At 52.0% G+C, this 13,101-nt stretch overlaps 1 protein-coding gene across 8 annotated transcripts in view; it reads left to right on the top strand.

Moving 5' to 3' along the window:
• Positions 1–13,101, top strand: part of CIZ1 (CDKN1A interacting zinc finger protein 1) — a 29,475-nt gene that overhangs the window by 4,445 nt on the left and 11,929 nt on the right. For 4 of the 8 annotated variants that reach the window (XM_037745891.1, XM_037745890.1, XM_017549019.2 and 1 more), the window contains exons 4-10: positions 1,205–1,446; positions 6,195–6,288; positions 6,482–6,590; positions 7,253–7,947; positions 8,161–8,282; positions 8,869–9,066; positions 10,344–10,468. In XM_037745891.1, the coding sequence (XP_037601819.1) occupies positions 1,205–1,446; positions 6,195–6,288; positions 6,482–6,590; positions 7,253–7,947; positions 8,161–8,282; positions 8,869–9,066; positions 10,344–10,468 (1,585 nt within the window). The remainder of the gene's footprint in view (positions 1–1,204; positions 1,447–6,194; positions 6,289–6,481; positions 6,591–7,252; positions 7,948–8,160; positions 8,283–8,868; positions 9,067–10,343; positions 10,469–13,101) is intronic. The other 4 variants (XM_017549023.2, XM_017549024.2, XM_017549021.2 and 1 more) reach the window with 4 other exon arrangements.

The raw sequence follows: 13,101 nt of genomic DNA on the forward strand, positions 1-13,101 counted from the left end.
AAAAAAAAAAAAAAAAAAAAAAAAATGAAAAGAAAGCAAGCAGACGAGGAAAGTAGCTCATCCTAGAACCAGAAGCTAGGGCCTTTGGGGACAGAGAAAGAGCCTATGAAGGCCTCTTGGAGGAGAGACACCTACAGGGAAGTCTGAAGGGTGACTGGGAGTTAGCAGGCAGAACAGCCCAGGCAGAGGGAACAGCACATGCAGAGGCCCTGAGGCAGGATGTCTGAAGGACTGCACAGGGACATGTGACTGGAATAGAGTGGGAACATAAGGGGAGAATGGCAAGAAAGGAGGCTGGAGAGGTGGGAAGGGCCAGACTATGCAGTGAGGAATGTGCTTTGCTACCAAGCAGCAGGGTACTAGGGAAGTCTTTGGGCAGAGGGGAGGGATGACCTTAGAATATGCTTTGAGAAAGATCACTGCTGCCATCCTGTGCAAAAGCTGTGGCTGGAATTCAGGCAAAGGATCAAGTGGTTTTGGGAGGAGGCAGGGAGTGGGAGTGGGAAGCAGGCAGTGGAGAGGGAAAGCCAGGTTAGGAAGAGGCATAGGAGACAGAGTTGATAGGATTTGGGGATGGCTTGCATGGAATGAGGCAAAGAGGGAGGAACGAGGAAGACCCCAGAATCTTGGCTGGGGTGGTAGGTGGATGGCAGCGCCCCTCATAGAGATCCTGGGCAAGCTGTACCTCCACTCTGTCTTGGTTTTGTCATTGGTGGAGATAACACCCACCCTGATACCTGCTGGGCTGGGTGACTGAGGCAGTGAGGAACGGGCTTAGCACAGTGCCTGGCTCATAGTTGCTGCTGATAAAGGGTAGCTGGTGGGGGTGGGGGTGGGTATCTTGTTATTCCAGGGACCAGCCCTCCTGCTGCTTCTCCCTGTGGACTCTGTGCAAGGTCTGTCACCTACTCTGTGGCAGACTCTAAAGCATGCCTGAGGGCGAGCAGGGCTTTGGGGAATGCTAAAAGTAGCACCCCCACCCCCGGCTGGAGCAGAAAAGAGCCCTGAAGCTTCCTTCTCCACCAGTGCCCAAGGTGGGGCTGAGCCTCAGCTCTCATCTCTTCCCTTCGGCTGCCCTTGGATGGGAAGGACCCTTTCAGTTATCTGGGATGTTCCCATGATGCTCTGGGGCATTGATGCCTGACACTACCTTCTGCCACCCAACCACATTGTGACCCCTCTTCTCCTCTCTTCTTGCCTGCAGGTAACCTCCGAGGCTACGGCATGGCAACCCCAGGTCTCCCAGCCCCCAGCCTGACAGCCCCCAGCCTCACACCCCCGCAACTGGCTACTCCAAATTTGCAACAGTTCTTTCCCCAGGCCACTCGCCAGTCCTTGCTGGGACCCCCTCCTGTTGGGGTCCCCATGAACCCCTCCCAGTTCAACCTTTCAGGACGAAACCCCCAGAAACAAGCCCGGACCTCCTCCTCTACCCCCAATAGAAAGGTGAGTGGTGGCTGGGGTGGAGCAGGTGGGGATAGGAGTGGTTGGGAGGGGATGCTGGTGTCAGCCCCAGTGCTACCCGCTCTGGCTCAACCTGGACCTTCCGACAGGTCACACTCCCTTTATGCCTCAGTTTCCTCATCTGTAAAATGAGGGGAGCAGGGATGGACTTGTCTAGCATTTCCCAAATGTCAAATATTCTTGTATCTCTGATGGGATTTTTGCCATGCCTAAACACCACCAGTACTATCATTTATTTAATGTTTCTTTTTTATTTTTATTTATTTATTTATTTATTTATTTATTTATTTTTTGAGACGGAGTTTCACTCTTGTTACCCAGGCTAGAGTGCAATGGCGCGATCTCGGCTCACCGCAACCTCCACCTCCTGGGTTCAGGCAATTCTCCTGCCTCAGCCTCCTGAGTAGCTGGGATTACAGGCACGCACCACTATGCCCAGCTAATTTTTTGTATTTTTTAGTAGAGACGGGGTTTCACCATGTTGACCAGGATAGTCTCGATCTCTTGACCTCGTGATCCACCCGCCTCGGCCTCCCAAAGTGCTGGGATTACAGGCTTGAGCCACCGCGCCTGGCCTTTTATTTTTATTTATTTATTTTTTTTTAAAGACAGGGTTTCACCATGTTGGCCAAGCTGGTCTTGAGCTCCTAACCTCAAGTGATCCGCCTGTCTTGGCCTCCCAAAGTGCTGAGATTACAGGCATGAGCCACCACACCTGGCCAATGTTTCTTTTTTAGTTCATTTGTTTTTTGAAATGGAGTTTCGCTCTTGTTGCCCAGGCTGGAGTACAATGGTACAATCTCGACTCCCCGAAACCTCTGCCTCCCGGGTTCAAGCAATTCTCCTGCCTCAGCCTCCCGAGTAGCTGGGATTAGCACGCTCCACCATGCCTGGCTAATTTCGTATTTTTAGTAGAAACGTGGTTTCTCCATGTTGATCAGGCTGGTCTTGAACTCCCGATGTCAGGTGATCTGCTCACCTTGGCCTCTCAACCTGTTGGGATTATAGGCATGAGCCACTGCTCCCAGCTTAATGTTTTAAAATTATTGGGGTGGCTAGGCATGATGGCTCACGCCTGTAATCTCAGCACATTGGGAGGCTGTGGTGGGTGGATTATCTGAGGTCAGGGGTTTCAAGCCAGGCTGGCCAACATGGTAAAACACCTTCTCAACTAAAAATACAAAAAATTAGCTGGGCGTGGTGGCGAATGCCTCTAATCCCAGCGTCTTGGGAGGCTGAGGCAGTAGAAACACTTGAATCCAGGAGGCAGAGTCTACAGTGAGCTGAGATTGTGCCATTGTACTCCAGCCTGGGCAACAAGAGGGAAACTCCGTCTCAAAAAAATAAAATAAAATAAATAAATAAATAAATAATAAAAGCATCAGGGTATGATGATGTATGCCTATAATCCCAGGGATTTGGGAGGCTGAGGTGGGAGGATTCCTTGAGTCCAGGAGTTAGAGGCTGCAGTGAATTATGATCACACTACTGCACTCAAGCCTGGGTGACAAAGTGAGACCCTGTCTCGAAAAAAAGAAAAAAAATCGGCACTGCCTGGTGGAAATAAAATGCAAGCTGACCGGGCAAGGTGACTCACACCTGTAATCCTAGCACTTTGGGAGGCGGAGGCAGGTGGATTGCCTAAGCTCAGGAGTTTGAGACCAGCCTGGGCCACACAGTGAAGCTCTGTCTCTAAATAAATAAATAAATAAATAGATAGATAGATAGATAGATAGATAAATAAATAAAGCCATATATGTAATTTAAAATTTTCTGATAACCACATTATAAAGTAAAAAGAAATGGGCTAAATTAATTACTAGCTTATTTAACCCAATCCCATATGAAACTATTATCATTTCAACCTGTCATCAATATAAAAAATGAATGAAGCATTTTACATTCCTTTTTTCTTTCCTTTTTGTTTTTTGAGATAGAGTTTCACTTTTGTTGCCCAGGCTGGAGTGCAATGGCCCGATCTCCGCTCACTGCATCCTCTGCCTCCCGGGTTCAAGTGACTCTCCTTCCTCAGCCTCCCAAGTAGCTGGGATTACAGACTCCTGCTACCACACCTGGCTAATTTTTTTATTTTTAGTAGAGGCAGGGTTTTATCATGTTGGCCAGGCTGGTCTTGAAGTCTTGACCAGGTGATCTGCCCACCTCAGCCTCCCAAAGTGCTGGGATCACAGGCGTGAGCCATTGCGCTGGGCTACATTCCTTTTTTTAAAAAATACGAAATCTTCACAACCTGGTATGTATCTAATACTGACCTCTCAATTCAGCCCTGCCAATTTCAAGTGCTCTCCTGAGGCTGTGGCACGACTATGTGGGAGAGCATGGCTTTGAATGAGTGAGCGTCCTTTTGATTACATTTATTTTAAAAGGAAACATCATATTATAACCTGGCATTCTAAAAACTAAGTTAATTGCCATTCATAGAAGTGTAAGAAATTGCCGGGTGCTGTGGCTCACGCCTGTAATCCCAGCACTTTGGGAGGCTGAGGGGGGCGGGTCATTTGAGATCAGGAGTTTGAGACCAGCCTGGCCAACATGGTGAAACCCTGTCTCTACTAAAAATATAAAAATTAGCTGAGTGTAATGGCAGGTGCCTGTAATCCCAGCTACTCAGGAGACTGAGGTAGGAGAATTGCTTGAACCCGGAGACAAAGGCTGCAGTGAGCCAAGATCACGCCACTGCACTCCAGCCTGGGTGACAGAGTGAGACTCTGTCTCAGAAAAAATATGTGTGTGTGTGTGTGTGTGTGTGTGTGTGTGTGTGTGTGTGTGTGTGTGTGTTTGCGCATGCGCGCATGCAGTATAACTGAAGTAGAACAATGTTATAAAATTCTAAGCTATATGCTGTTGCTGGCTTAGGTTCCAGCCTGCAGCCCCCGGCTCCTTGCGTGTTTGAGAGGTGTTCGGCCTTCTCCTGCCATAAGCAGGAGATCTGCAAAGGGCTCACCTTTTCCCTAGACTGTCCTGTCCCTGTCCCTGAAGGTTCCGGCAGGCTCCTCGCTCACACCCTGCCCCTGGGTACATTCCAGGGCAGGGGCACCGCCCCCTTTGCTGGCTGCTCTGGGGTAGCCCACATCTGGAGTTGATGCCTTTTCCTCCAGAGAGGGGCCCCCTCTCCAGCCTTCCAATGGGCCAGTCATCACAGATCTGGTCTAGTGTCCAACCCACCCTGCCCTCACTTTATTACATACGGAAAAATCGAGGCTCAGAGATTGGGGTGGGGATGGTCCTGAGCCCCACAGCTGTCAAGGTGGACCCAGAGCCCAGGCCTCCTGACTCTCAGGCTGGTGCCTTTGTCGTGAAGGGTGACAGCTGGGTAGTTTCTGAAGGGCAGAGTCCTGATGTGTCCAGATTGCCATTCCCTGCTCAGTGCTCATTCCTTGGGCTTAGCAGGAGGGAGGGAGGGAGGCTGCAGGCTTCTGGTGGTTTGCTGGGGTGCCCTGGAACTGGCTAGAGAGAGCTGTGTGTTCATTTAGCCGACATCTGGAAGTCCCTGCAGGGGACTGAGTGGTGCGGATGATGCATCTGGCCTGGCCCTCCCTGAAGTCTTGGACAGGAATGGAGAAGGGTGGTGAGAGATATTACTGCAAATAATGCTCCAACCAATTAATTTAAGACTGTGGAGGCTGGGTGCGGTGACTCATGCCTGTAATCCTAGCACTGTGGAAGGCCAAGGCAGGAGGATCACTTGAGCCCAAGAGTTTAAGACCAGCCTGGGAAACACAGTGAGACCCTGTCTCTGTGGAAGAAAAAAATAATAATAATACAGAGATGCCACAAAAAGGAAGTGGAGTCTGGACCTATTCTGGAGTCAGGAGGGCTTCCTGCAAGAAGTGCTGCTGGGGCTCTAAGTGAAGGCCTGGGGGCAGGGACGGGCCTGGGGTTTGAGCGGAGAGAAGGCCAGGGTAGATAAACAGAGAGGGCTGGTGGTGGGGGCAGGGCTAGGGCAGGGAGTAAGCAGAGGCCAGGTTGTGCAGGGGAGGGGTGGGTGTGGGAGAGTGTTTTCAGGCTTGGTGTGAGGCATGCACCAGGGCTGCAGGAAGCCACAGGAGGGCTTTAAGCCTGAAAAAAGAGACATGATCAGGCTTGCATTTTAGAAGAACCTCACTGAGCCAGACATGGTGGCCCTCACCTGTAATCCCAGCACTTTGGGAGGCCGAGGCGGGCGGATCACCTGAGATCAGGAGTTTGAGAGCAGCCTGGCCAACATGGTGAAACCCCGTCTCTACTAAAAATACAAAAATTAGCCGGGCGTGGTAGCATGGGCCTGTAGTCCCAGCTAACTCCGGAGGCTAAGGCAGGAGAATTGCTTGAATCCAGGAGGTGGAGGTTGCAGTGAGCCAGGATCGCGCTATTGCACTCTAGCCTGGGCGACAAGAGTGAAACTCTCTCAAAAAAAATAAAAAAGAAGGATCCTACTGGCTACTTTATGGAAAACTGAGTGGGAAGTTAGGTCAGGAGGTAGCACTGTGGCCAGGAGAAGGATCATGTCCCCGAAACCTGGATTTATTTAACAGACAACTAGATGGAATCTCCTAGACACCACTGCTGGGGCATTTTTACTAAGATCATCACTCGGCAGCTCTGGGGCCAGCCCCACCAGAAATCCCCTGGGCCCCATCATCCCCTGGAGGATGGGGGCAGCCACCCTTAGGCAAGGAGGTATTGATAGAGGTGGGTATCAGATGTTAAAAATAGTTTCTTAAAGGAAGCAGGATTCTTATTCTCAGACAATGCCTGTGGAAGACAAGACAGACCCCCCAGAGGGGTCTGAGGAAGCCGCAGAGCCCCGGATGGACACATCAGAAGGTGAGGGAGGGAGGCTGCTGGCCCTTCAGAGGGACATGGATGGGGTGGGGGCTGGGCAGGTCAGCAGGTGATAGAGGCAGATGTGGGATACCAGGGTTCTTGGTGGGAAGGGGGTGAGCCCAGGCCCCATCTCATGGAGCTCAGAAATGTTCTCCCTAACATCTGAGCTCCCTTGCTCCTGCCTCCATTCCAGACCAAGATTCACCGCCCTGCCCAGAGGACATCGCCAAGGAAAAACACGCTCCAACACCCGAGCCTGAGCCTTGTGAGTTGTCCGAGCCACCAGCCAAGAGGTTGAGGAGGTAACTGATTCTGAAAACCTGACCTGGGCCTGGGTGCCCTGTGCTTTCAATCCTGCAAAGGCAGGGGTGGCAGTGGTAGAGGGAGTGTACCCTTCAGCAGAACTGGAGCCAGGAAAGGGCCTTGGCCTCTGACTTGGAGGAAGGCCATACTTATTTCCACACCAGACCTGGGGTTGCTCCAGGCCAGACTCTGGTGTCTTCCTTAGGACTGAGCCACCTGGAGGCCAAGCTGGGTGGCTGGGTGGGAGGGGTAAAGATGTTCTTCTGAGACTGTAAAGGGTGGGTTGTTTACAGATCCAGCTGGATACATGTCAGCAAGTTGTGGGAGTTGAGAATGACCCTCCCCGGTTTATTTAGGTGAAACCAAGGCCTAGAGAGCCAAAGGAGTTTGCCCAAATCCCCAGCTTGTAAGTGGTAGAGCCAGCATTAGAAACTGAGTCTTGGGCTGGGCACAGTGGCTCATGCCTATAATCCCAGGTAAAACTATGTTGAGACCAGGCTGGTCTCAAACTCCTAACTTCAAATGATCCATCCACCTCAGCCTCCCAAAATGCTGGGATTACAGATTCGAGCCACCATGCTCAGCCTAGTTTTGGCCTTTCTTGGGAGCCCCTCGGGCCTCTTTGAAGACATGTCTGGGATTTCTTTTTGATCCTTCCTAGCTCAGAAGAGGTCACAGAGAAGGGACCTCTGGGGCAGCTACAGGTGAAGGTCCAGCCACAGGCCCGGATGACAGTACCGAAGCAGACACAGACACCAGATCTGCTGCCTGAGCCCCTGGAAGCCCAAGTGCTGCCACGATTCCAGCCACGGGTCCTGCAGGTCCAGGCCCAGGTGCAGCCACAGACTCAGCCACGGATACCACCCACAAACAACCCGGTGCAGCCAAAGCTGCAGAAACAGGCACAAACACAGACTTCTCCAGAGCACTTAGTCCCGCAACAGAAGCAGGTGCAGCCACAGCTGCAGCAGGAGGCAGAGCCGCAGAAGCAGGTGCAGCCACAGGTACAGCCACAGGCACGTTCACAGGCCCCAAGGGAGGTGCAGCTGCAGCAGGAGGCAGAGCCACAGAAGCGGCTGCAGCCCCAGGCACATTCACAGCCCCCAAGGCAGGTGCAGCTGCAGCTGCAGAAGCAGGCCCAGACACAGACATATCCACAGGTCCACACACAAGCACAGCCAAGGGTCCAGCCACAGGAGCAGCCCCCAGTGCAGGTGCCAGTACAGCCACCAGAGCAGACTGATGAGCAGCCTCAGACCCAGCCACAGGTGTCGGTGCTGGCTCCAGAGCAGGCACCATTTGGGGTTCATGTCTGCGGGCTGGAGACGCCGCCTGATACAGTAGAAGCCGGTGGAGGTAAGTGAACACGGGCCCCCAGCTGGTTTGGTGATGGGACAGCTCTGCCCAGACCCTCCATTCCTCCCCTGATGCTGTCCAGCCCTGACTGGGTGCTGCCTGGGATCCATGCTGGGGGCCTCCAGGTTCTGGCTGTGGAGGGAGAAGGCAGCTCTTGGGCCTGGGGTGGGTGGAAGACGCACTCTAGGAAACAGAGCACATCTGTCGTTTCAGGCATGGAAAAGACCTTGCCAGAACCTGTGGGCACCCAAGTGAGCGTGGAAGAGAGCCAGAAGGAGCCAGCCAGTGGCCTAGATGTCGGAGAATGTGAAAACAGAGTGAGAGAGATGCCGGGGGTGGGTAGAGGCACTGATGTGGCAGTGTGAGGCCACATAGCCCATTGGGGTAGGATGGTCTCTTTCTGCCCCAGGCAACCTCGGGGCCTCCTTGTGTTTCCCTGACCATGAAATGGGATGACGGCCCTCGGCCTAGGATGGGGGGCAGAACAGGCTGGGCTTGATAGCGTTTGGTCTGGATGGGACCCTCTTGCTGTTGTGCTGTCTTCACATCCATCCCTTCCAGCCTGCCCATCCCCAAGCCAGAGCCCCAGTCTCCTCTCATGAGTAATGTTGCTCTCGTGGTGGAAGCCTCTCTCTGGGGTTTCAGTCCCAGCTCTGCATAACTGGGGGCAAACCCATCTCCTTCCATGAGTCTCAGTTTCCCCATCTGTCATACAAGAGGTGGGATGGGTGATACTTTAGAGTTAGGACAACCTGGGTTCCCATCCTGACTGCAGTGTTTTCTAGCTGTGACCTAACAGCTCAGAGCCTCAGTTTCCCTGTCAAGAAGATCTGATGAGACAGTGTTGGTAGATGTTGGGTGCTGGGCAGGCCCACTGTAAGTACACAGTTGATGGAAGCTCAGCTCCTGCTCCTGGTGCAGGTGTGGGGTGCTGGGGGCTCCCTGAAGGTCACCATTCTGCAGAGCAGTGACAGCCGGGCCTTTAGCACTGTACCCCTGACACCCGTGCCCCGTGCCAGTGACTCTGCCTTCTCCACCCCTGTGGCTACCAGCACGCCCTCTAAGCAGACCCTCCAGTTCTTCTGCTACATCTGCAAGGCCAGCTGCTCCAGCCAGCAGGTACTGATACAGGAGATAAGGGTGGGGAGGGGTGGGGCCTCCATGGAATGGCCAGCCTGCTCTCCCAAGGCTGCCTCAGGCTGCACTGGGCCCTGCCCTGAGCAGCCAAGCATTTGCTTGGAAACATTTCCTGATCAGCCAAGAAGGCAGGTTTTGGCGGTTTTGTTTTTGTTTTTGTTTTTGTTTGAGACAGAGTCTTCCTCTGTCTCCCAGGTTGGAGTGTAGTGGCATGATCTCAGCCCACTGTCCTCTCGGGCTCAGGCAGGTTTTGAGAGTCAGGCAGACCGGATTCATATCAGCTCTGAGTGGCTGTGGGCCCTTGGAAAACGAATTCCGCCCCATGCCTGTTTCCTCTTGCATCAGACAAAGAAACTTAGAGCCAGGCCTGATGGCCCATGCCTGTAATCCCAGTACTTTGGGAGGCTGAGGCAGGCGGATCACCTGAGGTCAGGAGTTGGAGACCAGTCTGACCAACATCGAGAAACTCCATCTCTACTGAAAATACAAAGTTAGCTGGGGGTGGTGGCACATGCCTGTAATCCTAGCTACTTGGGAGACTGGGGCAGGAGAATCCCTTGAACCCAGGAGGCGAAGGTTGTGGTGAGCCGAGATTGTGCCATTGCACTCCAGCCTGGGCGACAGAGCGAGACTCTGTCTCAAAAAAAAAAAAAGAAAAGAAACGTTTTAGAACTTACCTTATTGGATGGTTTTGGGGATTCAACGACTTGACGCTGGAGTCCTGAGTGCAGGCCTGGCCCAAAGTGAGTGTAGCAGTAATCGTGATCGCATTGTGCTTGTATTATTACTAGTCTGGTGCTGTGAGCTCTGTTACTCTGTGCCTCACCTGGCAGAGCCTTGGAGGCCTGGATGCTAACCAGGCTGCTCTTTGTCTTTGAGGCACTCACACATTCTCTCTTTTTCTTTTTATTTTAAACATTTAAAAAAATTTTTAAGACGGGGTTTCACCATGTTGGTCAGGCTGATCTTGAACTTCCGACCTCAGGTGATCCGCCCGCCTTGGCCTCCAAAGTGCTTGGATTACAGGCGTGAGGCACCATGCCCGGCCTCACTCACACGTTCTCTAGGAGGGGTAGAATCTCAGGCTGGCGTGTACTGCGTGTCTCAGTTCATCATGGCTGCTCTAGCCCACACGAGAGAAATGTGTGGTGAGAGAAATGAGCTCACGATGAGGTTGGGGTCTGCCTCGCCAGGCCCCACCCTTGCCCACTGTCCCAGGCTCATGCCCCAGGCCCATCCCCCACTCCCTCCTGCTGCAGGAGTTCCAGGACCATATGTCGGAGCCTCAGCACCAGCAGCGGCTAGGGGAGATCCAGCATATGAGCCAAGCCTGCCTCCTGTCCCTGCTGCCTGTGCCCCGGGATGTCCTGGAGACAGAGGATGAGTGAGTGGGGGACCGTGGAAGCTCTGCACTGGGGGGGCAGGCAGTCTCGTCGGCCAAGGCCTGCATCTGCCGTCTGTAGGGTCTGCCTTTGGGTTAAGCGTTGCCCTCCCAGCCAGGCCTTGTCATACTATTAACTGGGTGACCTTGAACCTCAGTTTTCCCTGTCTGTAACAGGGCTTGGTGAGGGATGTAGTGCAGGAATTCATGACAGTCACTTAAGTTTCCCTCTACGCAGGAACAGCATGACTATCCCTGTGGAAGAGGACAGGTTGTGGCACAGACCCCTGTCCCCTGCGGCATGTGTGCTGACCCCACCGTGGGGTGACAAAGCTGAGGATCAAGTTCTTTTCTGGTGGGAGGTCAGGGCTTCCCTGTGTCTCCCCCTTTCATTGCCGGGGTTGCCTGTTTAATCAGAAACTTCAGCCCTCCTGGGGTCTGGAACTAGAGTGGTGTGAGAAGGCCTGGCCCGCAGCTGGAGGTACTTTCAGGACCCTGTGGGCAGTCGAAGAGGTGTGCAAGGGCTGGGACATGTCATCACAGCAGCAGGACCATGTTAGCTAGGGACACAGCAGGGACACAGACTCTATCTCATGAGACAGCTGCTTCTCAGGCTCCGGATCTCTTCATTTTTAAGAAGAATCCAGAAGTCCAGGTTTGTATGTGAAATCTCCCAGTTTCAAAATGTTAACAGCTAGTTCAGAATTGAAACAAAGTAAATCAAACACTTTCATAGACTAGATAGTCCCTCGAGTCAGTGGTCACTGGTGCTGTCCTGATTTTACAGAGGTCACAATTTGAAGCTCCCCTGGTGGGCCGAGGGGACAGGAAGGGCTTTTGGTTGGCCTCTGCTTGCCTGCCTTATGGGACAGGAAGGGCTCTTGGTTGGCCTCTGCTTGCCTGCCTTATGTGACAGGGAGCTCCCTCTCTGCAAGGGCAGCTCGTGTCTCTGTTTTAGCTGTTTCTCACATTAAGAAGAGTGACCTTGAGTGGTTTTCTCCTTGGGTGAAATAATCATAAACACGGGAGAATGATGACTCACCAAGATGTTCTTTGCAATTAGTATTATGCTGAAAAAATCTAACTGGAAATGATCTAAAATACTCAAAAGTAGGGGATTGGTTAGATCGGTTAAAGCTTGTCCAGCTATGGAATAATGAATAACTAGGACAACTGAGGAATTTGTAATAATGTAGAAAGGTGATGCAATGTCAAAGTAAGACAAGATTCAGAATTGCATCTGCAGAATGAGCTTGTCTGTATAAAAATAGATCTTGTGGCTGGGCGCAGTGGCTCCCGCCTGTAATCCTAGCACTTTGGGAGGCTGAGGTGAGTGGATCACCTAAGGTCAGGAGTTCAAGACCAGCCTGGCCATCATGGTGAAACCCCATCTTTAAAAAAAAAAAAAAATAGATCTTGTGACACAGAAGAAAACTAAAAGGACACACATGGCACAAGCTGTTAACAAGCTTCAGGTGTCGGGGATTCAGCAAACCCTCTCCAAATGATGTCCCCCCATGACATCTTCTCTTAAATCCTACTTGGCCCCAAGGCCATCAAGAACATCATGGTCTATAGGTGAAGGGGAGGAAGGCAGCAGATCACACTGCCATGTGTGTACCTATGCAACGATCTTGCATGTTCTTCAAATGTACCCTGAAACCTAAAATGCAATAAAAATTAAAAAAAATAAAAAGAACATCATGGTCAAGTACAGTGGCTCAGGCCTGTAATCCCAGCACTCTAGGAAGCTGAGGCGGATGGATCGCCTGAGGTCAGGAGTTTGAGACCAGCCTGGCCAACACCGCGAAATCCCCTCTCTATTAAAAATACAAAAATTAGCTGGGCACTGTGGTGTGCACCAGTAGTCCCAGCTATTCAGGAGGCTGAGGCAGGAGAATCGCTTGAACCAGGAGGCAGAGGTTGCAGTGAGCCAAGATCGCGCCACTGCATTCTAACCTGGGCGACAGAGTGAGACTCCATCTCAAAAACAAAACAAAACGAATAAAACCCTCCAGTCCCTACCTACGACAACCTCACCTTGGTTCCCAACACGAAGACATTAATACTGTCCTCCTGTATCAGTGGGGGTTCTTTGCAGTTATAAGTGACGAAAATTCTAATTTCTATAAGACAGAAATTAACTTGAGCAAAAAGAAGCAATGTTTCTGGCTTAGGTAAGTGGGAAGGCAAGAGATACAGCTGGACCCAGGGGACACCATTTCTTAGAGAAGCTTCATCTCTCACTACAGTGGGCACCGGGTGCCCACAGCCCCAGCCTCCCTGCACGGTAACCTCCAAGGAAGGGCAGTCACCTGTGTCTGCAGTAGCATAACCGTTTCTAGGGAAAATGCTGGTGGATCTGGTTGTGGTCACTTGCACGTTTCTGAAGCAATCCCCTAGCCAGGGATGGGGTGTTCTGACTGGCTAGGCCTAGACAGGCCAGCTCTATTCAAACCACATGGAAATGCATTTCCCCATGGAAGGCAACGGGGTGTTTCCAGGAATGGGGCTGAAGGGTGGATCCTAACACCCTAGCTGGTGGAGGTGCCCCACTCCTCCTTCCTCAAAGCCCACAGGGTAGGTGCTGTGAATACACCCTTGCCTACCTTGGCCATTTCTTTTTTTTTTTTTTT

This window comes from Cebus imitator, unplaced genomic scaffold, assembly GCF_001604975.1.
Source record: "Cebus imitator isolate Cc_AM_T3 unplaced genomic scaffold, Cebus_imitator-1.0 Scaffold216, whole genome shotgun sequence".
Taxonomy (NCBI): domain Eukaryota; kingdom Metazoa; phylum Chordata; class Mammalia; order Primates; family Cebidae; genus Cebus; species Cebus imitator.